This window comes from Medicago sativa, chromosome 7 (assembly GCF_051527215.1).
Source record: "Medicago sativa cultivar Bolivia chromosome 7, Bolivia_mono, whole genome shotgun sequence".
NCBI lineage: Eukaryota > Viridiplantae > Streptophyta > Magnoliopsida > Fabales > Fabaceae > Medicago > Medicago sativa.
The window spans coordinates 98,913,120-98,940,971 of record NC_140755.1 but is presented as its reverse complement, the minus strand read 5'-3'; the positions used below and the strand labels follow the sequence as shown (position 1 = coordinate 98,940,971).

The following is a 27,852-nucleotide window of genomic DNA, read 5'->3' as shown; positions in this document are numbered from 1 at the left end:
CCAAATTTTTGCCAAGTCCATGTCAAAAAAAAAAAGAGTATTGATTAATTAAAAAAAGGAAAAAACTGTAGCAATTGAATTGGGGCATCTCACTCTCCCACGCCATTACCCTCTTCTCCCTATTCTCCCTCGCCGCCGTCGATAACCCATCAAAGCAGCTCACGAAATTTCACCGTCGCCGCCGTCGATCTTCGATTCTCTCCGTCGACAATCTGTCTTTGCTCTCTCTCGTCAGCGTCGTTCAACCGAGGTATATTCATTCATCTCCCTTTTGTTTGATTTGGTTGTTCAATCTGGTAATTTTGATCTGTGTATATATGTAATTAAGTAGTCTCTTAATAAGGAACCTGTCAACTTCATACTGGATTGGATTGGATCTAAGGACTTTTGTTTGTGCCAAATTGCATGTTTTTACTTTCACGCTACTGTTATTGAAAATCCATGTTGACATGCTAGTTCTTTGATGCTATTCATCTCAAATAATAGCTTATAACTTTATTTTAAGTGGTAATATAAGGATAATTGTTATAATGAAAATTATTCTACTAGTTTTATAAGCTTTCAAATGATGAATTGAATTGGTTATGTGAAAATAGACGATTTCGAGAAATAGATGGACTTATGTCTGAGATTTTGGCAGTACTGAAGTTAAGAATGGATTGAATTTTATGTTATGTTTGTTTATTGATGGATAAAATTTGTTTAAAAAGGTAGTTTTTTGCCGGGGTTGGATAGGACGAGTCTGCTGCTGTTAGCAGCTGTTGCTGCTAGCCGAGGGTGCTGCAAGGACTGTTTTGTTGTTGTGTTAGCAGCTGCTGCTGTTGGTGTTGGTTTGGTTTTGGTATTGGCTAGTTTCTAGTGTGTTTTATGTCTGATTATCCTGTTGTTTTTCTGTTTTTTTTTTTGCTCGTTCTGTCTGCTGTTTTTGTTCTGCTATATTGCCCTTTTAGGTACAACTTGTACCAGGGCTGTTCTAATATATGCTGAATTCAAAAAAAAAGTTGAGACACTAGCAGTGGGATCCAAGACTCAGGGACCTTTTAATGAACACAAATTGGACCTATCTAAGACTCAGGGACCATTGGTAACATGTACTAACATCTTTGTGATTGATATTGTCTAATATGTGATTGATACGTCTTCTAATAACTTATTGATATTGTTGGTACTTTAACTTATGCGGTTATATCTATAACTATAGTCAATAAATTATTGCTAATTAAGTCTTTCGTAGAACATTTTTTATAATTTTTGGATTGGTGTTGTTTTGAACAGCTAGGTTAGTACCTCACTTGAATTTTGTGGTTTATTTGGTTGATGCTTGATAGAAATGTTCGTATTATTTTTTTAGATTGAGCCTGTTGTGGAAAAATTTCAGATTTTAATATTGCTACTTGAAAGCATTGTTGTTTTGTATAAGCATGGTTTCAAGCCAAAGTATTGGTGTTGGGATTCACATAAGGAGAGTTCTTTATGCTTATGTAATAGAAATACAAATAACATGATTAGAGCCTAAACGTAGTTCTTAAGCTCATGTGCACTTGATATATTGAAGGACCTGCACAGAGCCTAAACGCCTAAACACAGTTGTATTGTCTCCATTGCGAATAGAGCCTAATTGTTTTTCTAGTTTTCTCTTATCCTATTATGCTTAGCTATTTGCATAGTTTGGTCTTGTTTATCATCAATGCTTGCAGTGTGAGTGTGTTTGGTGCCTCAACCTTGTGAAAAAGATGACACCTTATGAGGAGGAGCGGGAAAAAAGAATTGCAGATAATAATAAAAAGATCAACGCTCTCAATCTACAAAATCTCGCCCAATCCCTTGTCGAATCCTCTTCTGCCACTAATGAACAATTTAGTCATGTTATTTTGTGATATATTGTACTAGAACATGGAGCACACATATTAATCTAGTTTGTTTAATTTTGTTTCAGACAATGAGCATTTGCTTACTCTTGAATTATTATTTATTTTCATTTGAATCTAGTATGTATTATTGAATATAAATTTTAGGATTTGAATTTAAAGCAAATTAAATTATTTGTTTCGGACAACGCCCTTTCTGTCCGAATTTCGTCCGAAAACATGATTTCGTCCGAAATCCTGGGAAATATCCGTAAATTTCGTCCCAAAACCGTCCGAAATTCCGTTCGAAAATGACAATTTTTTAGTAGTGTACTTGTTGTTGTGTACTTGGAATCGGAAATCTCCGCATGTATATATTTTGCCTAAAACGATATTATTTACTCATCGGAAAGATAACTAGCCAAATATATGGTCTGTATGACCACATTTTTACAAATACGTGACCACTATTTTTTCATAAATTAGAACTTGTCCATCCTTATGCGTGATAAACTTGCCGATTGTAAAACAGGTTATTTATGGTTGGAAATGCTTTTAGTGCAGTGATCAAATGAGATTATGTGTTTGATTCGCCTAAAACGAAATTATTTACATCTGGGAAATATAAACTAGCCAAATATATGGTCTGTATGACCACATTTTTACAAATGCGTGACCACTATTTTTTCATAAATTAGAATTTGTCCGTCCTTAGGCGTGATAAATTTGCTTATTGTAAAACAGGTTATTTATGGTTGGAAATGCTTTTAGTGCAGTGATCAAATGAGATTATGCGTTCGATTCGCCTAAAACGAAATTATTTACATCTGGGAAATATAAACTAGCCAAATATATGGTCTGTATGACCACATTTTTACAAATTCGTGACCACTATTTTTTTATAAATTAGAACTTGTCCGTCCTTAGGCGTGATAAACTTGCCGATTGTAAAACAGGTTATTTATGGTTGGAAATGCTTTTAGTGCAGTGATCAAATGAGATCATGCGTTCAATTCGCCTAAAACGAGATTATTTACATCTGGGAAATATAAACTAGCCAAATATATGGTCTGTATGACCACATTTTTACAAATATGTGACCACTATTTTTTCATAAATTAGAACTTGTCCGTCTTTAGGCGTGATAAATTCGCCGATTGTAAAACAGGTTATTTATGGTTGGAAATGCTTTTAGTGCAGTGATCAAATGAGATCATGCGTTCGATTCGCCTAAAACGAGATTATTTACATCTGGGAATATAAACTAGCCAAATATATGGTCTGTATGACCACATTTTTACAAATACGTGACCACTATTTTTTCATAAATTAGAACTTGTCCGTCTTTAGGCGTGATAAATTCGCCGATTGTAAAACAGGTTATTTATGGTTGGAAATGCTTTTAGTGCAGTGATCAAATGAGATTATGCGTTCGATTCGCCTAAAACGATATTACTTACACATGGGAAAGAAAAACTAGCCAAATATATGGTCTGTATGACCACATTTTTACATATGCGTGACCACTATTTTTTCGTAAATTAGAATGTCTCACTGACAATTGGCTTGAATTGCTTTTTTTTTTTTTTGCACATGTAAGTTACAGATAACCAAATAAACGAACAATATAACCATATTTTATTTTCATGACCAAATTGTCTTTATCACTATTTCGCATGATATTAAGAGTTCAAGAAACATAGAATCTATATCTTTTGATATTTCAGTGATAAATTTCCCATTGATTTACAATAAAGAAGGAATGTTTACAATACCTTAATATTACACATCCAAGTCAAAACATTACAAAGAAATCTGTCAATTATCAAAGAATCACTCATTCTTTCTTGAGCCACTATATCATGTTATGGTCCTTCCCATACACTTTTCATCTTTTCTTCTAGTACAACCAATCCCTCCTCTTTGTTAAACTGGTAATATAAGACCTTGACTTTCATGATTCCAAGATCTTTCTTATCTTTCACCTTGGGTATATCAAGTCATGACAATTGACAACAACCTAAATTGAAGCTTCTTTTCAGTTTGTACTTCCAGATCAAGGGGTAATATTATAATTCCATTCCCAATCGTTTATATTGCTCAATGTCATCATTAAAAATTTGAAGTGTTAGTTATTGAGTCTTCTTGCAATCAACTAATTTTTTTGATCCCAAACAACAAACACATTACTAATCATTATCAAATGCAAAATAAAATATGCCACAAAACAACTCCAAAAATGAAAAATTACATACGGGTCCAATTTATACCAACAACAATCACATTAATATATGTACCTTGTTCCAAGAAACTTATAGAAACTACTATTCAATTTCATACCAATGATCATCAATTGCAGAAATAGGAAAACTGAAATCCTCTAAAACATACATGTAGTACTTATAACATGAGTTATATGTGAATAATTTTCTATATTTGACAAACTTCTTCATTCCAATTAGTCTCCTTCTCACTATTTCTACGCGTATTTTCTGTGCCATGCCTACATCTGAGGCAATTTGCGGGATCTTAACTGATATGCTAGAATTCACCATTATTTTTCAAATGAGTTACCCTGTGTGAGATGTGAATTACTAAAAAAAAAGATTGAGAATGACTGAACCATGTTTTATCCCGGGAGTGCAATTTTTATTTTCGTATAGATTTTGTCTCTTTCTCACTACTTGTCTACGTGCTCTCTTTGAAATGAATAAATCTGAGTACTTATCAAAGTTGAATAATGAGCATGAGTGAGAGGTGAACATACATCCACCTTTTACAGACTTTAGGAAAACTAACCCGAATTGAGAGACACTTAACGACATTTGACTAAGAATTTTTGGCACAATCTCTACGTCATATTAATCAGAGGATCAACAAAAATATGACTAAATAATTGGGGGAAAACTTGTGAGTTTTTACTAACAAACAATACAATGAGAAGTGAATGATCTTCTATGTATAACATGTTTTACACAAACAAACTCAAAAATAGATGCACTTAACCAACACAAATTGCAATCCCAAACTCATATGTAATTCCAATCAAATGCAAGCATTAACATAAGAAGAACCTCAAAACGGGTATGAAGCAAAATGTTCATAAAACTATAAGTATCAAATCTCATATTGGCAAGCAGCCAAAATGAAACAATCCGACTGAGATTTCAGAAAAATTATGAACTAAACATCATAATAATGTCATGTAGCAATCTTTTATTTCTACTACTCCCTGATGGAAGAATTGGCAGTGATGGAGAAAAGATAGGAGATTGTGCTACCAATAAGACTTACCGTTTGATTAATTTCCTTTGATGATATAGGCTTGTATTCTTTGGAACCTAACCAGGTTGTTCAAAGGCTTCCATGGTGATTTGGACTTTGATTCTTACACCATCAAATCTGTTTAAATTGTTTGAGATAGCCTTACATAATAGCCTTACAATACTTAAGTGATGATTTGATTATAAGCCCCTGATGGTAGGATATGGATTCCCTACTGCCAACCAATCAAACATTCACACGGTAAGTGAATTAACGCCGACAGATTTTAAGCATCTTCAATTTCAACAGAAAGATGCAAGTAAATATTTGTCGGGCTATCTGGAAGAGCTTATGTCAACAACTTATGACATGTCCATAAGCTGATTTCAACTTATTTCCGTAAGCTCGCAAGTACAACTTATTAAAACAGCCGGTAGCTTATTTGAAAATCTTTTTTTACTTTATTTTGTTATAGAAAAAGCTTAGATATAAGCATTGTATATGTTAAGTGTTTATGTTATAAGCGTGCTTAACTTAGTTGTTTATCCAAACAGGGCAAATCGAATGTGTGGTCTCTTGACAGCAAGGAATCTATATATGACTTGGGAAAAGAAGTAAAAAAATCAGAGAAATCTTTGAACAAAGCACATCAAACCCAACAACAAAAAACAGCTAGATTAAGTTACTACCTATAAACAAGGATCATTATTGCATGAAAGGCAAAAGTGAAATGATGGAAAAAAAATTACTGCATGAAAGCTAAAAGTGAAATGATGAAAAAAAAAATTAGTTAAGAAGATGCAGGTATATTCTTTGGTATGTAAAAATCCAAAGGTGAACCAGATATTGTATTGTATGTATGAGGTTCAAGAAAGATAGAAACTTACATGATACGAGAATCTGTCCAGAGAATACTGTATTGATGAAAATCCTCAGCAGGATCAAACCAAAGACCATATCTTTCCTCTCTGCCAATGCTGGTGCTTCCATTGCCATAAACATTGGTCTGAATCCTCCAATCTTTGCCTCTAATGTTTCCCAAAAACTCAAAATCTATTTCATCATGGTTCTTCTCATACATGTCACCATTTGACATCTGCAGATACAAAACATATGATGAAACATTATTCCTTTTACTTTTATTAGATTTTTTTATAAATTTTTCTAAAACATAGAGATTGAATTTCAACAGTGACGTTTCTGGTTCAAACTAGATTAAATTAATTAAATATTTGTATAAAATCCTAAGTTTTAGTCACAATCAGTGAGCATGTGGTTGAGGAAAATGAAATTGAAAACAGTCTTATTTATTACTACCTCCGTTCCTTTTTAAGTGTCACTTTTTAACATTTTACACAAACCAAGACACTCAATAAATGTTACTTTTTCTTATACAATAATCTATACTTTTACTATAATAGCCTTAGTCATTTAATATCTTATTTCATATATTTCTCTCTCCACAATAAATAACTAAGGGTAATGTTGGTAACACAACATTTATTGTTGCATTGAACTTTGAAAGTGACAGTTAAATAGGAACAAAAAATTTCTTCAAAAGTGACATTTAAAAAGGAACGGAGGGAGTATTATTTTACAAAAAAAAAAATTAATAAAAATTCACATGCATGCCTTGAATTTCAACAGCTGAATATTATAACCCTGAGACTGAGACCTTATCAGATTATATTCTCAAGTTTAAAACTTAGAAAATAAACAATTAGAAAATTAAGAGACAAAAATAGGAAGAAAATCAATATCAAAAACAAAAAAGCTTCATAAACAGATTTAGTAAAGGAAAAAAAAAATTAAAGAACAATTAGAAGCAATCACTCACATAAAAAGCAACAACAACACCGGCAGTGTAATCAGCAGGTAACTTAATTGAAGCACTGAAATACCCATGAAGGTAAATATCATGAGACACAAATCCAGAACCTGCAAACACAACCCAACAACAGAAAAACCAAAAAGATTAATACTTTATCCACAAAATCATAGCAACATAAAAAATCAAAACAACCCTGTAGATTTTTAAACCTGTTCTTTCATCTAAAGAAAGATGCACCGATTTGCCATCTCTATGAACAAAGACGTTATTATCCCCAAACAAAGGTGTGTACCCTTCATCAAAGGCCGTAATAGGTAAATTTCTAGATGAAGCAGAAGCGGAAAGAAAAAGCATAGAAAATAGGAAGAGAAAAGCCATATGAGAATAACCCATGAATTATATTTTTATTAGTATAGAAGTGTGTGGATATAGAATGTTGGTCTGCAAGGCAGAACCTTTCCAACAATAAAATTGGACGACCTGCAGCCAAAGAACATGAATCAGAGAAATAGCAGAGATCTTTGTATAGCCAATCAAGTGGGGAAAAAAGTTTTTTGGTTTGGATTGATTTTCAACATATGAGCCGAAAACTTATCCAACCCGGTGGGGAAAAGGAGAGATGGAAGAATGAGCTTAGAGAGATAGAAAGAGAAGAAGATTATGTGGTTGTGAAGGAAACTACCAAACTACCCCTTATCACGTGAATTTACCAAATCACCCCTGCCACATCAGCGGGTGTATCAAAAGGGTGTACCAAAGAGTGGTTCACCAATCTTTTTCCAAAGAGAGATGAGTATGACCATGGGTGTGGAAGTTATGCCTGACGTCATTGCCATATGTCTAGATCAGCATATTATATTACTATATATATATATATATATACACACACATACATATACTACTACTAGTATTTTATATCGAAAATAGTACTTGTTTTATTAATTTGTATTTTGTATTGTCCAAGTTCTGGAATCTATCATCAAGTTGAAAACGACCAAATTCTTTAGCATTTGCCTTCATGTTAATCTTACATGCCACACACGCTTCCTTTTATACGATACGCATGTATGTTGTATTGGTGGCGAACAAAGTGGGGAATCGTTTCCCATTTTTTTTGTAGTGGCCGGAGTTTGAACCCCGAACCTTGCATATTTTATGCATTGTCCCAACCAACTGAGCTAAGCTCACGAGGACGAATTGTTTTCCATTTGTATTTGAGCTTCTTTCACCTTTCATTTTTATTTAATTTTATTTATGAGCAATGCTATATATCCCGAAGGATATTATAGCGAAGAACTCACGATTGAGATTCCAACCAAAGAAAGCAGCTGTTGGCCACAAAACATGGGGGTCAGGTACTCAGGTTTTTATTTTCAATTTTTTTATGAATCCTATGGCTATTAACTTGCAAGCAATTTCGGGAACCGCTCGGGAAAATGTTTCTCGCGGTCTCTAGCATTTTCCTTTATTTATTGAATCCCCCAAAAGCATACAAGAGGGGAAAGATGTAATGCTCCATGATGTTTATTTATTGTGTTAAAATCAATTGCTTCATTAATCATTCCTTAGTTAATAACACGTTAAACATCCTCTGAAGTTTTCTTTTTTAACCTTAGTTTGGTCAACAAAAGTTGATGTATCTTGTTAAAAATTTAGTCTACATACATTAACTTTTGTTGACCTAACTTTCTCTTATAAATAGGACCAGATGGAGTACTTTGGTATTTAGCTTCATTGATGTTCATGGGTGCAACAAATTGTTTCTTAGCCCGCACGCAACAATATAAGTTAATTTTCTAGTGGTTGAAACATGATGTGGATTGTGCTCTCTTTGCATCCGAAGGTTGTTTTAATTTGGAGGCATTTGCTTTCATGATAGCTTAGGCCACTTTGTCGAAGCGCATACGAGGTGTTTATCATCACTCACTCCAATGGTTTAAAGTGTGACGGCGACGCTTCAATTCGAAATTCAAATAGCTATAGATGACGATTCGTTCAGGTTGATTTCAAAAATGATAACCAAACTGATGTCAATGTTGTTGTGCTTAATGATTGTACTTATAAGAACGAGCTTGGAATTATAGTCTCTAATTGTAGGTCCTTCTCTCTTCTAATGCTAGTTTCAATTCAGTTTTTATCTAGGGGCAAAAGAGTCACTCATAATTAATTATTTTGTCAAAGTGTGTATTTAGGTTTGATCATCTTTTACTCCTCATCATTTTATTGATACTTTTTTTAATGAGAAATATTAAAATTTTGCACATGTTAAGAAGTTCAAAATAGTAAATTTGTGTTGGAAATTGTGCATTTTATATTAAATACTATAACTTTTTAATAAATAATTGTTGGTTTTCAATAAAATGTTACTCCCTCCGGTCACATTTATAAGCAAAAAACACCTTTTTAGATTCATTGAATAATTAATGTATCCGGTCACATTTATATGTTAGATACATTAGTTATTCAATGTACCTAAAAAGTTGTTTTTTGCTTATAAATGTGACCAGAGGGAGTACTACTTTTAGTTTCTTTAACATGTTAGACAAACTCATATTAGTCCTCGTGAGCTTAGCTCAGTTGCTTGGGACAACGCATAAAATATGCAAGGTCCGCAGTTCAAACCTCGGCCACTAAAAAAAAGACAAACCCATATTAAAATAGTGCTCCTTTGTTCGGATTTTAATCAACGACCTTCAACTCTACTTCATGAGAATCACCGTTGAAATAACTAAACCAGAATACATGTAACAAAATTTAACTAATAAAAATCAATATACTTCTTGAACCAGTAGAGGTTAGTTGTTGAATTTTTTGGGGAGAAGCTTAGCACGTAAATCAGCAGCATCAATGTCCTTAATTTTCTCGGGCTTATAGTAACCAGTGATAGGATCTGGAACCCATGAAACCTTGTAAGCAGAAACACCATCTTCCCCTGACTTTGTAGTTCCCATCTTGTTGCCGGTAGACACCACTCCTCCCCTCGTTGCACTTTCTGTAGCCGCAGCGTAGCCACGCCTATTTAATTAATTTAAAAAACCATATGTTAAAATCATATAACTCAAATCATAAAAAATTTATAACAATAATTCATAAATATATTTATAAGTGCTCTTTCAAGTATAAAGAGTTGACTTAATATTGGAGTCCAATCCGATAACCCTAAATTTTTCCGAATAAAACAAAAACAGCTAAAAAAAGATAGCAATAAGAAACGGTATGGGACCTTGTAAAAGTGTTGGAAAACCCGTCAAGGATGATTGCAGAGAGAACCTTAGCGTTAGCGAAAGAACGAGCCATTAGTGGTTTGAATTTGAATCGTTAGTAAAAAAAGATGTATTGAACGATGGAAAGCTTAATTTTGATATGAGAATATGAATGAATCAATCAATAGTGTCGATAGAATATATATAAGTAACTTTCATATTTACTATATGACATTAATATCTCAACAAATTGTAACAAACTATATTCTTCTCATATCAACTAAATATTTCATATAATTATAATTATTTTATAAATTTTTACTAACTTTCTATTTTCAAAACTGATCTTTTTTTTCGCATAAATATCTCAACAAACTATAAATTATTTTGATCTCATCTAATAAATATTTTATTTAATTTTTTAATTTATTTCTAATGGACCGTCTGTTTACGTTGGATTTTCGTAAACAACCGCTGGTTTACAAATGGTAACTTGCAAGATCAACCAGTAAATCTTAGGACATATTGTGTTTGTTCTTGTTGTTAGAAATTCTGCGTTTTTGATGTCAAAAATATAAGAAATATGATAAAAACAATCGAATTCAATCCACTTGAACTCAATCGAACTTAATAAAGTAAAGTGCAAGAACACTTAAAGAACAAAGGGTAAATTGCATTGATTAAACAAAGGTTGGTACACAGATTCATACATTGCAACTTGTGACTCGTTTCTCGCTTCCATACGGATACTTTGAGTGTAAGTTTGTATGACGGAATTGTGACCCGTTTTTCCTATGAAAAACTACTATTTATACTAAGTCTAGAAATAACTACACTTCTTTGAAATTCAAACTACAACTGCCACAAGTCGACAGTTTTACTTATTTGAAAACAAACTTAAAATAAAAACTGACTTAAAGAATAACTGCTGATAACCACCTTCGAAAACTGCCTTATCGAAGTTTTCTACCATCTTCGAACCCATATTTGCTTTCAACACAACACTCTGTTCGAATCTTCTTTAAATCTAGGTCAACTATATTTTGACCACATTTATTACAGCTAGTAAAATATATTGGCTAACAAATTGCCCCCCAGAAACGCCATTTTCGATTTCATCGAAGAAGAAAAAGACGTTTTTGAAAAAAAACTAACATTCTCCATCGAAATGAATGATGTCAGTATTTAATTCAAAACTAATTCAAATTTCCTTTAAATACTGACCCCACAATCTTAGTTAGTGGGCCACGTTCTCTAACATTGGAAAAGACAACACTTTAATGGTAAAACTGTCAAAATAAGATCTTGACATGTGTCATGATCAAAAGTCCATATAAAAGCAAACTCACCTTTACTCTTTTCACTTTTCACCATTTCATTTTCACTTTCACTGTTCCTCTTCTCCGCCAAAAGTTCTCTCGAAGAAAAAACTTTAAATTTTCTGCAACTCCTATCTTTACACACGAACTATTCATCAAATTCTCACAAAAATACTTAAACAATGACGAACGCAGCAGGAACTTCTCATGTGAATCGCGAAGAACCCATTGATTTTACTAAAGAAATCGCCAGTGCTGCTCCTGCTTTTATGAACGAACCAGAGATCAATGAAGCTGAAAAAGCTATCTGGAAAACCCAGGTAATCATCCCTTGTACTGATACTCCACATGCATTTTTAGGCCCTATTTCTCTAGAACCTGAAACTCCAGAGATTAATTCTCTTTTCCCATGCATTGAAACTCAACCTCCTTTAATTTTCACAAAAGGTCCTTTTGACCTAAGTTTTGTAAAATCCAAAATTAGGACTGAACCAAAAACTTATCCAGAATATATTGCTTGGTTAGACAAAGTTCAAAAACAAAAGGGACAGTTCTGGAAGGAGAAAGGGATTTTTGATCTCATCCAAATATCTCGATATGGTCCAAAATACCATAATGAATTGATATTCGCTGCTTTACATTTTTGGAACCCATCGAACAACAGCCTTCACTTGAAATGTGGAATGCTCACTCCTACCCTTTTAGATGTGGCTGGCCTTACTAGCTTAAAACCAACTGGATACACCTTTAATCCAGATGTTACCACTTCTCAATACTCAGTAAATTTCGATAGCCCTGCCTATGGTTTATTTATAGCTAACAACCATGATACCGAATGTGCTGAAGTATCTGCAGATGAACATGTAGCTTTTTTGACCTACTGGTTATCTATGCATGTTTTTTGCTCGAGGTCAGTACAAGTCCCTAAGAAATTCATGTGTCTAGCTAGTCAGTTGCATGAAGGAACAGATATCTGTTTAAGCAAACTGATTCTAGGTTCTTTATATGAAACCCTTAACCAAACAACTAATAATCTTAGAGATTATCCCCAAACTGGTGGAAATTTAGTTGTATCAGGACCCATATGGTTGTTTCAACTATGGCTTTTAGCCATTTTTGGATCAAAACTTGCTTCGATCCTACCTTCCTCTTACACATCAGCATACTCAGACAAGACCACTGAAGGTATAGGCTTAGCTATGTTTCACCCCGATGGGAACAAGTCTTCACAACAACTTTTTGAAAATGCTTATACAACCCTGCTTGATTGTCCCATTTTCACCCCTATGATGGCACCATTTACCACTAGGAAATATGGACCTAACTGGTTCAAAGAGGACTTTCCCACTACTTCGAAAAAAGCCAATAAAACAGAAATCAATGCTATATGGGAAGCTTATTTGACCCCTACCTATCTATCTAGCAGACTTACACCTGGTAGCCCTTATGGAGTATATGGTTATCAACCTAACCATGTAGCTAGACAGTTTGGTATGGTTCAATCAAAACCCAGCTCCTTGTTCAAAAGTATAAGTGAATGGAAAATTCCTCTGATCGAACCTGTGTGGAAATCCATAATTCAAGCCAAGAGAACAACTGTGTTCGAGCCTACATATTTCTCAACATCATTTGCATGCTCTGAAGCATTCTTTCGATGGTGGCGAAATTATTACATACGCCAATCCAATCGAGGGAATCCCGATGAATTGCTGCCTCAACTGACCAGTACTTTTCACACTTTGCAGAACAAAGACAAGAAGACTAGAGGTACGCACATTAAAGAAATTCAGCAATTTCAAAGATATTATCAAACAACATATGACCCTTTACATCCAAAGAGGACAGTATATTATGCTGCTCAAACTCTGAGAGATAAAGTTCGAGAGAAAATTTCAGAAACAATTTTTCCCCCTGGAACACCCAATAAATATCTTTATGTTTTAGAAAAGAAAATGAGACTAGCAAGACTTCCATCTTGTAATCTTGCTTTGGCCTTCAGGCCACCATACCCAAAATGGTTACTTTATAATTTCAAATTCCCACAAAATAATTTAGTAACCTATGCTAAATGCAATTTATACCAATATAATGGTGAACTTGGCTATGAATTATCCCAAGTTCGAATCGAAACTCCCAGTATCATGGGTATGATTTTTTCTTTCGCTAAAACACATTAATACTATTGTTAAAAGAAATAGTACTTATCTGTATAATCACATATTTCAGCTTTGCCTTTAACTCCAGGAGAAGCACAGCTCGATGATGCCAGCACCCAGAACACTTCGAAAAGCAAGTCTGACAAGAAGAAAAAGAAAGCTTCCCAAACTAAAGAAGTTGAATCGAAGAAATCTGAGGCTGCATCGAAGGAACCTCCTAAATCAAAGGAACCCAAAGTGAAAACAACTTCATCAAAAGGACATTCTAGATCGAAGAGCAAGAAAGAACAAGCAACTGTCGATCTCTCTGATGATGATAGTGAGGTGGAGATAACTAAAGAACAGATCGAAGCTTCCAAAGTAACACTTCCCAAAGTCCATACTGAAGGAAGAAGGAAAAGAAAACAAGAACAAATATCACTTGTCCAAGAAAAGGAAGTCGAAGTGGAAGCTTCTGAAAGTTCTCCCCCCATCTCACCATCTAAACCATTCAAACGTCGTCGAAAGACTTCTCATTCTAGTGCTCATTCACATGTTGGTGATAATGGTTCGAAGGTATTTTATCGAAACCATATTTTATACGAAATATCTCTAAATGTCTTGTTTTTTAAGCATCTATCTTATTCTTTTTAGGGTATCGAACAAGAACAAACTAAACCATCACAACATGGGCAAGTTCTTCCTTCTTCGAAGACCACTTCACCAATTGCTGAAGACAAAGAGGATGAGCATGATGATGCTAGCAGTCCAGAAGGTCTTAAAGTGGATCCTCCTCAACAACAACAGGCAGAAACACCCACTGATGACTTGGTAAATGATGAATCACTCAACAATGACCAATCTCATTCTGCACCCACCCTTGGAGATAATGTATCGAACTTTGCTACTGAAGATACAAACATAACTACTCAACAAGATGCTCCTGGTGATGCAGAGATGATTGCTCAACAAGATGCCCCTATGATCGATCTGGAAGAAATCGATCGATTGGCCAAAGATGATCCTTTCAATGCCTTTGCCTTGATAGCTAAGAGTAATACTCTTTTCTCAACTAGCACTGGCCAAACTTCTGATTCATCCAAGGGAAATCCCTCTGAGACTTCAAAGAACAACCTGCTAGCAGAATTTCAAAAGAAGATCATCGAAGCCAACTTGCTAGAGTTGATTGAAAAGGATGCTGGAGCTCTTGCTGAAATCAAGAGTTTATTTGAAAAACTTGGTGCTCTCCCAACTGGTTGGAAGTTTCGAAACCTGTTTAATTATCTTGAACCAATGTTGGAGAGTGCTAATCAAAATTTCCAGAAGAGGAAAACTGGTCAAGCTCAGATGGCAGAGAAGAAAGCGCATCATGATCAAATTGTGATCGAACTGTCATCCTTCCAAGAGAAATTTAAAACTCTTCAGCAAGAAAGAAACAATGCGAAGCAGCAAGTGGTTGACATCGATGCCAAGATTAAAGAACTGGAAGCTCAGAAAGCTGAAATTTTGGCTAAGGATGAAGCCAGAAATCGAGAAGCCAATGAAGCTGTTAACAAATTCAAGCTCTCCAAGGAACTAGAGTCTACCATTGCTCAACTTGCAAATGACAACCATGCTCTCGATACCCAACTGGCTGAATACAAAAGCCAAATTGAGAAACTCATCTCATCATTTGAGATTTAGTTCTGTTTCTATTTTATTCTCTAAGACTTTTATTTTATTTCAGCCTTATCGAATATCTTGGTCTGTAATGTCTTTATAACAATCTGTGGACCATTTTCTATTTCGAACGACAATTTCTTTTCAATCATCGAAATTCCTTTCTTATTTTCTTGTATCGAATTTAAATTTTATTTAAATCCAAATAAGATTGGAACAATTTCCAAGACATTTTAATGATGAGGAAACAAAAAAGTAACTTTTTTGTTTAACCCAACAAGTTAAACTTGCCTAGGAAGTTGAAAAGAAATAAAACAAATAAATGACCTTTTAACACAAATTAATCCTTTTTAAAATAAAACCTTTAAAACTTCCCTCAGATTACAAAGTTAAGTAACCATTGGCCATCGGAATAACCGTTCCCACGTGTCATCATCTTCAAAGCAAGAAGAACCGTTTGATTGAGCCACTTCTTTCAACTTCCCTCCATTACAAATATGATTTTCCCTTTTATAAAAATCACTCTTTTTCTTTGTTTCGTCTTCGTCTGAAAAAATCCTTCTTACTCAAAGCTTTTCTTTCTTAAATCATCATGACCACCATTGATAATCTGAGTGATGATCTTTTAGTCAAGATTGCTGCAAAGATTGCTGCTCAAAGCAGGAAAGATCTTTTCGCCTTTCGCCATACCAATAGCAGGCATTGGCGCATCAGTGAGGATTCTGAAGTTTCTAGGGCTTTTGGAAATGATGTCCTCTACTTCCTCTACGACCCCAATGAATGGTACAACAATGCTATGGTGGCTCATTCTAAGTTTGCTTTTAAACTTAGACTCTGGAATCATGGCAACGCCATGTTCTGTATTCTTCGAAGCACTCAACACATGTTGGATGCTAATCCAAACGTTGAAGAAATGAAACGCCTCCTTACTACTGCTATCAATGCCACTGGCTCTCTGAGTGCAAGGTACTACCTTCTTCTCATCAATGCGCTCTCCATGCCTATGCCAGAAAACATCCTCGAAGACTTCAAAGATCTTGCATGGACACATCGATTGGCAGAATTTCGAAGCGACATTTTGGGAGGAACTTCGAGTTATCGATTTCGCTGTCCTTGGTGGAATAGGCCCATGCCTATTTGGCTTACTAGGCGTCGTTTTTGCAACAACTACCACAACTGTGCAGGAGATGGGAGAATTGGAGGCTGGTATTCACTTCTACCTGGGCCAGATCATGACTACTACCTGGTCAATGCTTGCTTCAGGTGTCGTCTCGATACAGAAATTCGCTGGTTTCTCGATCGCTTTGGGATTGTAACTGAATGGTGAAAACCATTTCTAAATGCTTTTTTGTCTTTAAGTACTTTGTGTTTTCTTTTGTAATGGTTTTTCCATTTTAAGCATTTCAATGTAACCTGCCCATCAGTTGGCATTTTTAAATTAACGCCAAGTTTTTATTTCGAATCAAATTACTCTTGTGTAATTTTAATTTCTTGTAACATCGGTTTATATTTTTTCAAATATTTACCGTTTATGCGTAGAATTCTCTGATCTTCTTGTAGTTCCTCGATCTCATACGCATTATTCGAAAAAACTCTCAGAATTTTCCATGGTCCTTCCCAACTAGGAGACCATTTTCCTAAACATCGATCCTTTTTATCCATAGGCAAAATAACTTTCCAAACTAAGTCTCCTTGCAGGAATAATTTCGATTTAACTCTTTTGTTATAGGCTTTTGCTATTCTTTCTTTTTGCTTTGTAAGCACTTCTAAAGCCATCAATCTTTCTTCATCAATATCTACTAATTCATCCAACATCATATCCAAATATTGATTTGTTGGAATTTCGATTTGTCTTTGAATTCGAGTAGATTGAAGTAAGATTTCTGTTGGCAATACAGCATCATGGCCATATGTTAATCGAAAAGGAGTAGTATTTATAGATTCTTTAGGAGAAGTTCGAACTGCCCATAAAGCTTCATAAAGAAACTCATGCCATTCTTTGGGTTTTTTCTTTTGGCTAGCTTTTCTTTTGATTATAGTAATCAAATTCTTATTTGCTGCTTCTACCTGACCATTTGCCTGAGCATAATATGGTGTTGAAGTCAACAATTTATATCCCATTTCTTCAGCAAATTTTACCATCTTTCGACCAGTGAATACAGATCCTTGATCTGTAGTAATAGTTTCTGGTATGCCAAATCTATAAACAATAAATTTTTGAATGAAGTTTATAACTTCATCTTGAGTAACATCTTTTAGTGGAACAGCTTCTATCCATTTAGTGAAATAATCTATTCCAACCAAAATATATTTGTAGCCTTTGGATGACTTAGGTTTAATTTCCCCAATTACATCTAAAGCCCATCCTCTGAATGGCCAAGGTTTTACTATTGAATGTAATTCACTAGCTGGTACTTTTTGAATTCCAGCATGTTCTTGACATTCTTTACAACCTTTAGCAAAGTTTATGCAATCTTTTAACATGGTTGGCCAATAAACACCTTGTCGAAACAAAAGCCATTTTATTTTATGGCCTGCTTGATGTGTGCCACAAGCACCACTATGAGTATTCGATACAGCCAAATATGCTTCTGCTTCACTAAGGCATTTAAGTAAAACTCCTTCTGGAGTCTTTTTAAATAATTCATTGCCTATTATCACATAACTCAAGGCTCTATATTTGACTTTTCTACAAGTTGTGCCATCTGGATTTTCCAAAAAATTGACTATGGGTTTTCGCCAATCATCATCATCCAAATTGTTAATGACCAAAATTTCAGAAAATTTTGCACTCTGAAGGTATCCTTGAGATGCTTCCATGCCCCCAAGTTTTGGTCTTAACAATTTGTTAGGCACAATGTCTATCGAATTACGCTTTGTTTTAATTTCAATAACCTCTTGCTCTTGTTCCTTCGAAAGTTTGTACCCAGAAGCCAATTGAGCTAAATCATTAGCTTCTTGATTTTCTGCTCTAGGAACATGTTGAACTTCAATTTGAACAAAATGTTTAAGTAATGCATTAACTATAGTGTAATACATTATCAAAGTTTCTTTGAGGCATTTATACTCTTTTGTTATTTGCTTTATCACTAATTCAGAATCACCTCTAATAATTAAACATTTTGCCCCCAGTCCGAGCAAAATCTCTAAACCATTTATTAAGGCTTCATATTCTGCCTCATTATTCGAACAATATTGGCTAATTCGAAATTTATATTTGGTTACCTCATTTGTTGGTGAAACAATAACTATACCTATTCCAGAACCATTTTTATGACTAGACCCATCGAAATACAATGTCCATGGAAATGTTTCGATGCCCCCAGTCACAGGTTCTTCAATGGAATGATCAGCAATAAAATCAGCCACTATTTGGCCTTTCACAGTTTTCAAAGATTGATAAGTTAAAGAATATTCTGTGAGTGCCAAAGCCCATTTACCAACTCTACTATGCAGAATAGGTTTAGATAACATGTGCTTAATAATATCGAAATGGGAATAAACATAAACATCAAAAGGCTTTATATAATGTTTAAGTTTCATACATGAGAAATATAAACAAAGACATAGTTTCTCACTAGGATGATATCTTGTTTCAACATCACTTAAAACTCTACTAAGATAATAAATGGCTCTTTCTATACCATTTTCATCATCTTGTGCTAACATACTCCCTATAGTTCTTTCAGATGATGCTATATATAACTTCATCTTTTTGTTTTTCAACAAAGGTGAAAGAATAGGAGGATTAGATAAATATGACTTTATGTCTTCAAATGCCTTTTGATGTTCAGGCTCCCATCTAAAAGTTTCCTCTTTCTTTAATCGAAGTAATGACGAGAATGCTTGCGCTCTGCCACTGAGATTAGAGATAAATCTTCTGAGGAAATTTATTTTGCCTAATAAAGACTGCAACTCTTTTTTGGTAGAGGGTGCTTTAGCCTCCATTATAGCTTTAGTCTTATTTTGATTGATTTCGATGCCCTTTTTATGGACAACAAATCCTAAAAAATCACCTGCACAAACACCAAACGCACATTTTAATGGATTCATTTTTAATCCATATTGTCTCATCCTTTCGAATGATAACCGTAAATGTTCTAAGTGTTTGTTTTCAGAAGATGATTTCACAACAATATCATCAATGTAAATTTGCATAAAATCTTCAATAAAATCATGAAACATTGAATTCATTGCTCTTTGATATATAGCACCAGCATTTTTAAGACATATTGCATTTTTAAGACCAAATGGCATTACTATCCACTCATAACATCCTAATGCCCCTGGGCATCGAAATGCTGTTTTAGAAACATCTTCTTCAGCAATAAATATTTGATTATAACCTGAATAACCATCAAGCATACTCAAATATTCGAAACCTGCTGCAGAATCTACCAACATTTCTGCTACTGGCATAGGATATTCATCTTTGGGAGTAGCGAGATTTAAATCTCTAAAATCAATACAAACTCTTATACTACCATTTTTCTTTTTAACAGGAACTACATTAGCTAACCAATCAACATACCTTGCAGGTCTGATGAAGCCACATTTGAGGAGTCTTTCGATTTCTTCTTTTATTTTTGGTAGAATCTCTGGTGCAAACCTTCTTGGAATTTGCTTCACTGGTTTCTTGTCTGTCCTGATTGGCAATTGCAACTCTACTACCTTTCTACTCAAACCAGGCATCTCATGATAATCCCAAGCAAAGCAATCCTTGTAATTTTTCAAAAGCGCCACAATTCGATCTTTGAAGCTCTTAGGAATCTTTGAACTTATGTATGTTGGTCTTTTTACAGAACCATCTCCTATATCCACTTCTTCAAGAGGATCTTGGGCCTTCATTTTTATTGTAGATCCCATTGGATCTTCTTCAAAACCCAAAGGTTCATCATCATAAATACAATCTAATTTTTTATCATCAATGAGGTCATCAGAATTATTTTCCACTGAAGCATCGAAGACCTCTTCTTCTTTGGCTGTTTCAGCCAAATCGAAGTTTTTCTCGGCTACATAAGCCGTAATCTTTTCCCATATGCTGGGCTCAACCATTGATCACTTATTGATATCCCACCTAGTTGGTGAGATTCCATTTGCTGAACATCCTTGGTCATCAGTGACCCTCTTGTACGAAGTACTTCTTGTCTTCAGCAAATCTTTTTCCTTTACAGGTATCTTCTCATGGCAATCTTCGTTGTTCACCACTACGAAGTCATCGTCGAATGCAGTTTTCCAACGAAAACCCCATTCTGGTGCAAGTTTTACAAAGAATTTTTCTTCTTTAGTCATAGAACTTGATGCATCATTTTCCATAAATGGTGCAATAAATTGAAGCTGTTTGTCAAAGTTCTTTTTGTTGATATCTTGATTATCAACTTCAGCTTTAAAATAATAACTCTGATCAGCCTCAATATTCTCTACCAAACCATCTTTCCTCCAAATCACAATCCTTTGATGCATTGTAGAAGGAACTGCACCTACAGCATGGATCCATTCCCTTCCTAATAATGCATTGAAATTGGCTTTAGAAGGAACTACCAAAAACACAGTTGCTCTGGTTATGCTTCCTACTACCAATTCTAGTTCGATAGCACCAAGAGATTGTCCAGTAGATCCCTCATAATTAGTGAGCACTACATTATGTGGTTTCAAATCACATTCAGAAATACCAAGTTTCCTTAGAAAAGATTGTGGTAAGAGATTAACAGTAGCACCACCATCTACCAACACTTTGTTAATTCCAACACCATTTAATTTAGCTTGAATAAACAAAGGCTTTAAATGAAGCTTCATGCTATCATCAGGTTTCTCGAATACTGCATGTTGATCTTCGATGCAGCCATTATTCATAACATAATAACATAGAGGCCTATGACGAGCCATTTCCTCAGTGAAATCACATTCATCATCATGATTGGCCTTCGAAGATACATCATGTGCATATTCAATTGGTAGTACAGAAACCACACATATAATGTCAAGACTTGGTTCAGAATCTGAAAAAGTAGAAGTTAGAATATCATCATCCCCTTTAGGGATGTTTAAAGCAGAAGATAATGGAGGGAAAATTCTTTCAGTAGCTGGTTTTTTAACCATTTCGAAAACTATTGGTTGTTTTCCCTTACTTTTGTCACCATTAGTGACATCTTTTAAAACTCCTTCCTTTTTCTGGCGTTGAAAAACGGCGCCATTGAGTTCTAGTCATAGGATTCTTACCTTTATAATTATTTTTGTAAGCATACTTGTTAGGATTAGAACTCTCTGGTTGGTCTGGAACTTTGACAGCTCTTTTTACCCATTTTGTTGGTGGTGCTGGAGGCGCAGAATGACCAGTTTTCTTGCCTCCAGAGGAAACCCAAGTATCAATAGGAGACTTCGATGAAGGAACGAACGTCTTCTTATGGTTCTTCACTTGATACTTCTCTGAAGTTTTCATCTTGTAAGGAACACCTCTTTTGTTAAAGCCAAACTTAGAACGGTTCTCGAACCACCCTCCTTTACGTTTTGTTTGAGGTTGATATCCTTCAACTGATTTCGCAGCTTCTTTATCGAACACTGCACTGCATCGAGGACAAAGCATAGCATGGGTGTTAGATATTTTACATCGGTTTAAAAAATCAACCAAATCTTCTTCAGCCTTTGGATATGCTTTCTCCATTTCCTTGGCCAATTGATCTTCAGTAACCACTGGCTCTTCAATTCGATGGTCCTCAGTAACCATTTCTACATCAATATTATCTGAAATTTCCACCATATTGATAGAAATACCAGCAAACATGGATTCTACCACATTGGTAGACACATCAGCAAACATGGACTCTGCCTTTTTCATAGGATCTCCATCCACTTGTTGTTTTGGTTTTTCTCCGAATTTTAGCCTCCCTTCATCAAGAGCTTTTTGTACAGAATCCCTGAAACGAGTACATCGAGATAGGTTATGACCTAAAAAACCATGGAATTTACAAAATCCTCTTTTCTTCCTTTGTTCCAAAGGAGGTAACTTCATATTAGGTGGCACCAATATTATGCCATCATTAACTAATAGATCAAAAATTTCTTCACTTTTAGTAATATCAAAAGTATAAGTTTTAGAAGGATATTTGTCACTCTTGGGATCTTCAGGATTTTTTCCATTGGATGGCCTCAACATTTTACAAGCATATGGAGGTCCATCTTTTAATTCTGCCAGGTTTATATCATTGTCTTCAACGATATCTAAACCCCAATCGAATTCGGGTTCACTATCTCCTGTTTCTATATAGGCAATTTTTTCTTTTTTAGAAAATTTGTTATGAGTTCTAGTTTTTTCAGCTTTAAGTCTTTCAACTTGTCGAACTCTGTCTGCCAATTGGGCCATGTCTCTTAAGTACTGGGTATCTAATTTCTTTCGAACAGAATAATCGAGGCCACCAGCAGCCATTTCGACTAATTCATATTCTGGAACAGAAGTAAAACATCTAGCCTTAAGGAGACGAAACCTATTGAGATAATCATCGATTGACTCATGACTTTTACGTCGAACACTGGCCAATTCTTTCAAACTAATCTTAGATTGACCCATGTAAAATTGTTCATGAAAAGCTTTTTCTAATTGGTTCCAACTATAAATTGAATGAGGAGGTAAAGTTGTAAACCAAGTAAAAGCATTTTTTGTCAAAGAACTTGGGAAATATTTCATTCTCAAATTTTCATTTTCTGCAATATTTCCTGCTTCCATGAGAAACCTAGCAATGTGTTCGACAGTAGATTCATCAGTTTCTCCAGCAAATTTGGTAAACTTTGGAATTTTCCAATTTCTAGGCACTTCAGCATCTAAAACATACTCAGACAAAGGAGACACAAAATTTGGTCTATGTAAACCCATATTAAAACCATTTTGGGCTAACAAAGCCTCGACAACACCTGCTATATTATTCTGACCATCGAAATTGTTCCGACGGGCTTGTAAAACCACTTGATCGGCATCTTGGTTTCTGTTAACCAAAATGGGTTGTCTTTCAGGTTCTGCCTGAATTTGTGGTTGTACTACTTGTGGTTGGACAATATTTTCATGATTTCGAACCACTGGTTCATCAGCAATTATTTCAATTGCCCTCACATTTCGATTTTGAGGCAATGGGTTATTTTGGATTGGTGGAGCGCCAAAGAAATTGGCAATTCTTTCCATTTGATCAGACAACCGTTGATAACTAGTGTTGGTGTCTCGAATTAAAGGATTTATGACAGTACCAATTTGTTGGGTCATCATATTAACCATATCATGATTAGTTTCTTCCATAGTTTGCCTAATGGCAGCCATAGAAGCGTTGGTTAAATTTTGTTGGGGACCTCTATATGTTGTAGATACCCCAGGACCAAAAAGTTGTGGTAATGAAACATTTAAATTCTCTGAAAACATATTACCACTAGTTTGTAAGCCTTGCATCAATGATGATGGCATACCATATGGCATTGATCTATGATCCCAAACTCCTTGAATAGAAGTATTTGGATAATCATGGGAAGTTTGGGTAACCATCGAAGGCATGGCTTGAGAAATTACTGTGGCCATCGAAGGCATGGCCTGAGACGATGTTTGAGTGACTGTATTACTGGTTGGAACAGCCTGTGATGTTCTAACATTCCCTGGGGATGAAACATCATCTTCAACCGTCACTTGATCCACATCTTCATTTGAAGATGTTGGATTTGTTTTCTTTTGGTTGTTAGCGCGTGTCATATTAAGAAGCAATTTCTTGTTTCTTAATTGCATACACAACAAAACAAACCAGAATTAAAAGAAATTCTAACAAAAACTATAAACAAAAAACACAAACGGTCCCACTGGGCGTGCCAATTTGTTTACGTTGGATTTTCGTAAACAACCGCTGGTTTACAAATGGTAACTTGCAAGATCAACCAGTAAATCTTAGGACATATTGTGTTTGTTCTTGTTGTTAGAAATTCTGCGTTTTTGATGTCAAAAATATAAGAAATATGATAAAAACAATCGAATTCAATCCACTTGAACTCAATCGAACTTAATAAAGTAAAGTGCAAGAACACTTAAAGAACAAAGGGTAAATTGCATTGATTAAACAAAGGTTGGTACACAGATTCATACATTGCAACTTGTGACTCGTTTCTCGCTTCCATACGGATACTTTGAGTGTAAGTTTGTATGACGGAATTGTGACCCGTTTTTCCTATGAAAAACTACTATTTATACTAAGTCTAGAAATAACTACACTTCTTTGAAATTCAAACTACAACTGCCACAAGTCGACAGTTTTACTTATTTGAAAACAAACTTAAAATAAAAACTGACTTAAAGAATAACTGCTGATAACCACCTTCGAAAACTGCCTTATCGAAGTTTTCTACCATCTTCGAACCCATATTTGCTTTCAACACAACACTCTGTTCGAATCTTCTTTAAATCTAGGTCAACTATATTTTGACCACATTTATTACAGCTAGTAAAATATATTGGCTAACACCGTCATAATATTCCTGGGGTCCTAGAGGACCTCCAGAAGGACTCCAAAACTTCCTTAAGGGACGTAGAGCCTCCAGAAGGGCATGGGCGCCCTCCAGAAGGACCCCCCAGGGCCTGGCGCGCTCTGCTAAAGGCGTTGGCCCATTGGCCTTCTAGAAACCGCCTAAAACTCCCATAAATACGTAAATACCCCTGTTACTTGGGAACCAAGTAACCGAAGCCCAAGCCCACGGCAGGCTATAAATACCGCTCTTGGGAGCATTCCTAAGGCATCCAATAATCAGTCTAAACCCTAGAATCCTAGTATTCCTTACCGTACTTTTGGCAAGTACAGTTGGCGCCGTCTGTGGGAAAAGGTAAAACTAGCCTTGACCACGTTTCCGAATCGCAAATCGTGATTCGGGAAACCTAAAACTAGACCTCTGAATCGTAAAACCCCCTTGCGATTTGGAAACCCCGACCCTTTTTTCAACAAACCTAAATCGCACCTCACGTACGATTTAGAGAAAAGCCTTTCATCATGGCAACAGCCGAAGAGTTAGAGTCCATGCGAACTCAACTCGCTCAGTTACAAGATCGCAACGACGCCTTGCAGGCTTCGATGGAGAACATGCAACAGAAACAACTGGAGGAGAAAGAGGAATCGCACCATGGCGAGATGGACGATCCGGAACCACAACCTCTGTCCGCCGAGATCTGGGGAGCGCCAGTTCCAGAAAACTTCAAACCGCCCCATCTCTCCGACTTCGATGGGAAGAGCGACCCTATGGAGCACGTCACGGCTTTCAACACTCGCATGTCCGTAGTCGGAGCCCCAGACTCCCTCAAGTGCAAGCTACTGGCGGGGACCTTTTCTGAAGCCGCCTTGAGATGGTACATGAACCTCCCCCGTTTCTCTATCACTAGCTACCCGGACATGACAAGAAAACTCATCCAACAGTTCTCTGCCAGTCGCCATCGTAAAGTACCCGCAACCAGCCTCTTCAACGTTCGCCAGGGACACAATGAGTCCCTACGAGATTATCTGGCAAGATTCAACGACACGACCATAAAAGTCATCAATCCCAACCAGGAAGTATTTGTGGGCGCCTTCCAGAACGGTCTGAAGGCAGGACAGTTCAACGAATCCCTCGCTCAAAAGCCCGCCGATTCCATGGAGGAGATAATCGCCAGGGCAGATTGTTACATAAAGGGAGAAGAAAGCAACGCTGAGAAGAGGGCAAGGGACGCCAAGGAACGAACGTCTAATACGGAGCGGCGACCTTATCAACCACCGTCGAGTAGAGATCGAGCTCCTTACCGAAGAACTAATTACAGGCCTTACTCACGTCCGGAGGAATTCACCCCCCTCAACACGAAGCCAGAACGCATTCTGAAGGAAGTCTATGAAGCCAAGTTAATCCCAGATCCACCTTTACCACGATACGAAATCATGGGAAAAGACAAAAACAAATGGTGCAAGTATCATCGAATACGGGGGCATGACACTGACTCATGCATACACCTACGACAGGAAATAGAAAAGCTGATACAGAATGGGAAGTTAAGAGGATACGCCCAGGACAGGAAGGGCGAGAACGAACAAAAGACGGAAAAGAAGAAGGACGAAGGGAGCGAAGGAAAGAGACACACGCTCAACACCATTTCAGGCGATTTCTCCGGGGGCGGAGAGTCCAATTCGTCACGAAAGAAATACGTCAGGCAGGTAATGCTGTGCCAAGAATACGAGACCCCAGACTCTGGGCATGAACTTGATATCTCTTTCACTGCCAAGGATTTCTGAGACGTCATACCACACGACGACGACCCCATGGTTATTACTCTGCAAATTTTCAAGTGGGATGTGAAGAGGGTGTTGATCGACCCAGGAAGTTCGGCGGACATCTTATACTACGACACATTCGATCGAATGGGATTGGACCCGGAACTGCTACAACCTTTCAAGGGAACCCTGGCAGGATTTACAGGCGAACAAGTACACGTAAGAGGTTACATCACACTCAAAACAACGTTCGGGAGCGGCTCTCATGCAAAAACCATTAGAGTAAGGTACCTCGTCGTAAACTCGCCCAACTCTTACAACATTATCATTGGTCGCCCCGCCTTCAACCTTTTGGGAGGCTTCCTGTCCACAAAGTTTTTGGTCATGAAGTATCCCTTGGATAATGGAAAGATTGGGACCATCCGAGGTGACCAGAAAACCGCCAGAGAATGCTATCACAATAGCCTGAGACTACAGAAAACAAGGAAGAAGTCCAGTAACGAAGAAACTCACGAGGTCAACATGATAGACCTCGATCCTAGAGAAGACTTCCAGCAAGAACGCCTCGAGCCCATCGAAGACTTGAAAGAAGTATCCATTGGTCCAGAAGCACATCAGACAACTAAGATCGGTACGTCTCTAAGCCGGGAAGAAGAGATCGCCCTCGTCAATCTACTACGGAGAAATCTGGATCTTTTTGCCTGGCACCCATCCGAAATGCCAGGAATGGACCCTGATATTGCCTGCCACCATTTATCAATCAAGCCTGGAGTGAAACCGATAGTACAGCGGAAGAGGAAGATGGGCGAGGAAAGAAGGAGAGCCGTGGACGACGAAGTTAAAAGATTAGTCGACGCCCGCTTCATCAGCGAAATAAAGTACCCAACATGGCTGGCCAATACCGTCCTCGTAAAGAAGGCGAACGGGAAATGGAGGATGTGTGTGGATTATACAGATCTAAACCTGGCATGCCCAAAGGATCCTTACCCGCTCCCAAACATCGACCATTTGATTGACAGCGCCTCAGGATACAACACCCTGAGCTTCATGGACGCCTACTCTGGTTACAACCAAATATGAATGGACCCTCTAGACGCCCCCAAAACAGCCTTCATGACCAATACCAAGAATTACCACTACGAAGTCATGTCTTTTGGCCTGAAAAATGCTGGAGCCACTTTCCAAAGATCTATGGACACCGCCTTCAAGCACCAGATAGGACGAAACCTGGAAGTGTACATTGACGATTTGGTAGCAAAAACAAAGGGCGGACGTAGCCACACAGAAAATTTGGAAGAAATCTTAGGGCAAGTAAGAAAGTACAGAATTCGGTTAAACCCAACAAAGTGTT

The 27,852-nt window shown here is 36.4% G+C and overlaps 5 protein-coding genes across 10 annotated transcripts; 2 read left to right on the top strand and 3 right to left on the bottom strand.

Moving 5' to 3' along the window:
• Positions 1-3,560: 3,560 nt before the first annotated feature.
• Positions 3,561-7,571, bottom strand: LOC146911048 (putative xyloglucan endotransglucosylase/hydrolase protein 27). 6 transcript variants are annotated; one of them, XR_015017820.1, is made up of 5 exons: positions 7,152-7,571; positions 6,949-7,049; positions 5,999-6,207; positions 5,142-5,346; positions 3,561-3,867 (listed from the first exon to the last, which is right to left on the bottom strand). XR_015017820.1 is itself a non-coding variant. In XM_085723734.1 (5 exons), exons 1-4 carry the CDS (start codon positions 7,333-7,335, stop codon positions 5,189-5,191), a joined length of 555 nt encoding a protein of 184 aa, XP_085579860.1. In that variant the 5' UTR covers positions 7,336-7,571; the 3' UTR covers positions 3,561-3,867; positions 5,142-5,188. The 6 variants fall into 6 exon arrangements, 5 of the variants coding, with proteins under 5 accessions (XP_085579860.1, XP_085579858.1, XP_085579859.1 ...); XM_085723734.1 differs by having other exon boundaries at positions 5,142-5,249; XM_085723735.1 differs by lacking the exon at positions 3,561-3,867 and adding an exon at positions 3,915-4,002 and having other exon boundaries at positions 5,142-5,249.
• Positions 7,572-9,590: 2,019 nt separating this feature from the next.
• On the bottom strand, positions 9,591-10,363 carry LOC146911047 (indole-3-acetic acid-induced protein ARG2-like). Its single transcript, XM_085724843.1, has 2 exons — positions 10,166-10,363; positions 9,591-9,957 (listed from the first exon to the last, which is right to left on the bottom strand). The coding sequence occupies exons 1-2, from the start codon at positions 10,237-10,239 to the stop codon at positions 9,738-9,740; spliced, it is 294 nt and encodes a 97-aa protein (XP_085580969.1). The 5' UTR covers positions 10,240-10,363; the 3' UTR covers positions 9,591-9,737.
• A 2,415-nt stretch (positions 10,364-12,778) lies between these two features.
• Positions 12,779-15,406, top strand: LOC146911046 (uncharacterized). Its single transcript, XM_085729489.1, has 3 exons — positions 12,779-12,791; positions 13,691-14,175; positions 14,254-15,406. Exons 1-3 carry the CDS (start codon positions 12,779-12,781, stop codon positions 15,280-15,282), a joined length of 1,527 nt encoding a protein of 508 aa, XP_085585615.1. The 3' UTR covers positions 15,283-15,406.
• Positions 15,407-20,316: 4,910 nt separating this feature from the next.
• Positions 20,317-23,581, bottom strand: LOC146911045 (uncharacterized). The gene is made up of 2 exons (XM_085729488.1): positions 21,557-23,581; positions 20,317-20,406 (listed from the first exon to the last, which is right to left on the bottom strand). Exons 1-2 carry the CDS (start codon positions 23,558-23,560, stop codon positions 20,317-20,319), a joined length of 2,094 nt encoding a protein of 697 aa, XP_085585614.1. The 5' UTR covers positions 23,561-23,581.
• Positions 23,582-25,259: 1,678 nt separating this feature from the next.
• Positions 25,260-26,522, top strand: LOC146911044 (uncharacterized). The gene has a single exon (XM_085729487.1). It carries the CDS (start codon positions 25,260-25,262, stop codon positions 26,520-26,522), a length of 1,263 nt encoding a protein of 420 aa, XP_085585613.1.
• The last annotated feature ends 1,330 nt before the right edge of the window (positions 26,523-27,852 follow it).

Excerpts from the sequence above, each read along its gene's own strand:
- LOC146911048 (XM_085723732.1), bottom strand. The coding sequence starts at position 7,335 with ATGGGTTATTCTCATATGGCTTTTCTCTTCCTATTTTCTATGCTTTTT. Across the intron at positions 7,050-7,151 it reads TTCTTTAGATGAAAGAACAG|GTTCTGGATTTGTGTCTCAT; the intron begins GTTTAAAAATCT and ends TTGTGTTTGCAG. Across the intron at positions 5,347-5,998 it reads TGGACAGATTCTCGTATCAT|TAGGGAATCCATATCCTACC; the intron begins GTAAGTTTCTAT and ends ATTGGTTGGCAG.
- LOC146911047 (XM_085724843.1), bottom strand. The coding sequence starts at position 10,239 with ATGGCTCGTTCTTTCGCTAACGCTAAGGTTCTCTCTGCAATCATCCTT. Across the intron at positions 9,958-10,165 it reads TTTTCCAACACTTTTACAAG|GCGTGGCTACGCTGCGGCTA; the intron begins GTCCCATACCGT and ends TTAATTAAATAG.
- LOC146911046 (XM_085729489.1), top strand. Across the intron at positions 14,176-14,253 it reads TTGGTGATAATGGTTCGAAG|GGTATCGAACAAGAACAAAC; the intron begins GTATTTTATCGA and ends TATTCTTTTTAG.
- LOC146911045 (XM_085729488.1), bottom strand. The coding sequence starts at position 23,560 with ATGGCTGCCATTAGGCAAACTATGGAAGAAACTAATCATGATATGGTT. Across the intron at positions 20,407-21,556 it reads CAGCACCACCAACAAAATGG|ACAAGAAGTACTTCGTACAA; the intron begins GTAAAAAGAGCT and ends GATTTGCTGAAG.
- LOC146911044 (XM_085729487.1), top strand. The coding sequence starts at position 25,260 with ATGGCAACAGCCGAAGAGTTAGAGTCCATGCGAACTCAACTCGCTCAG.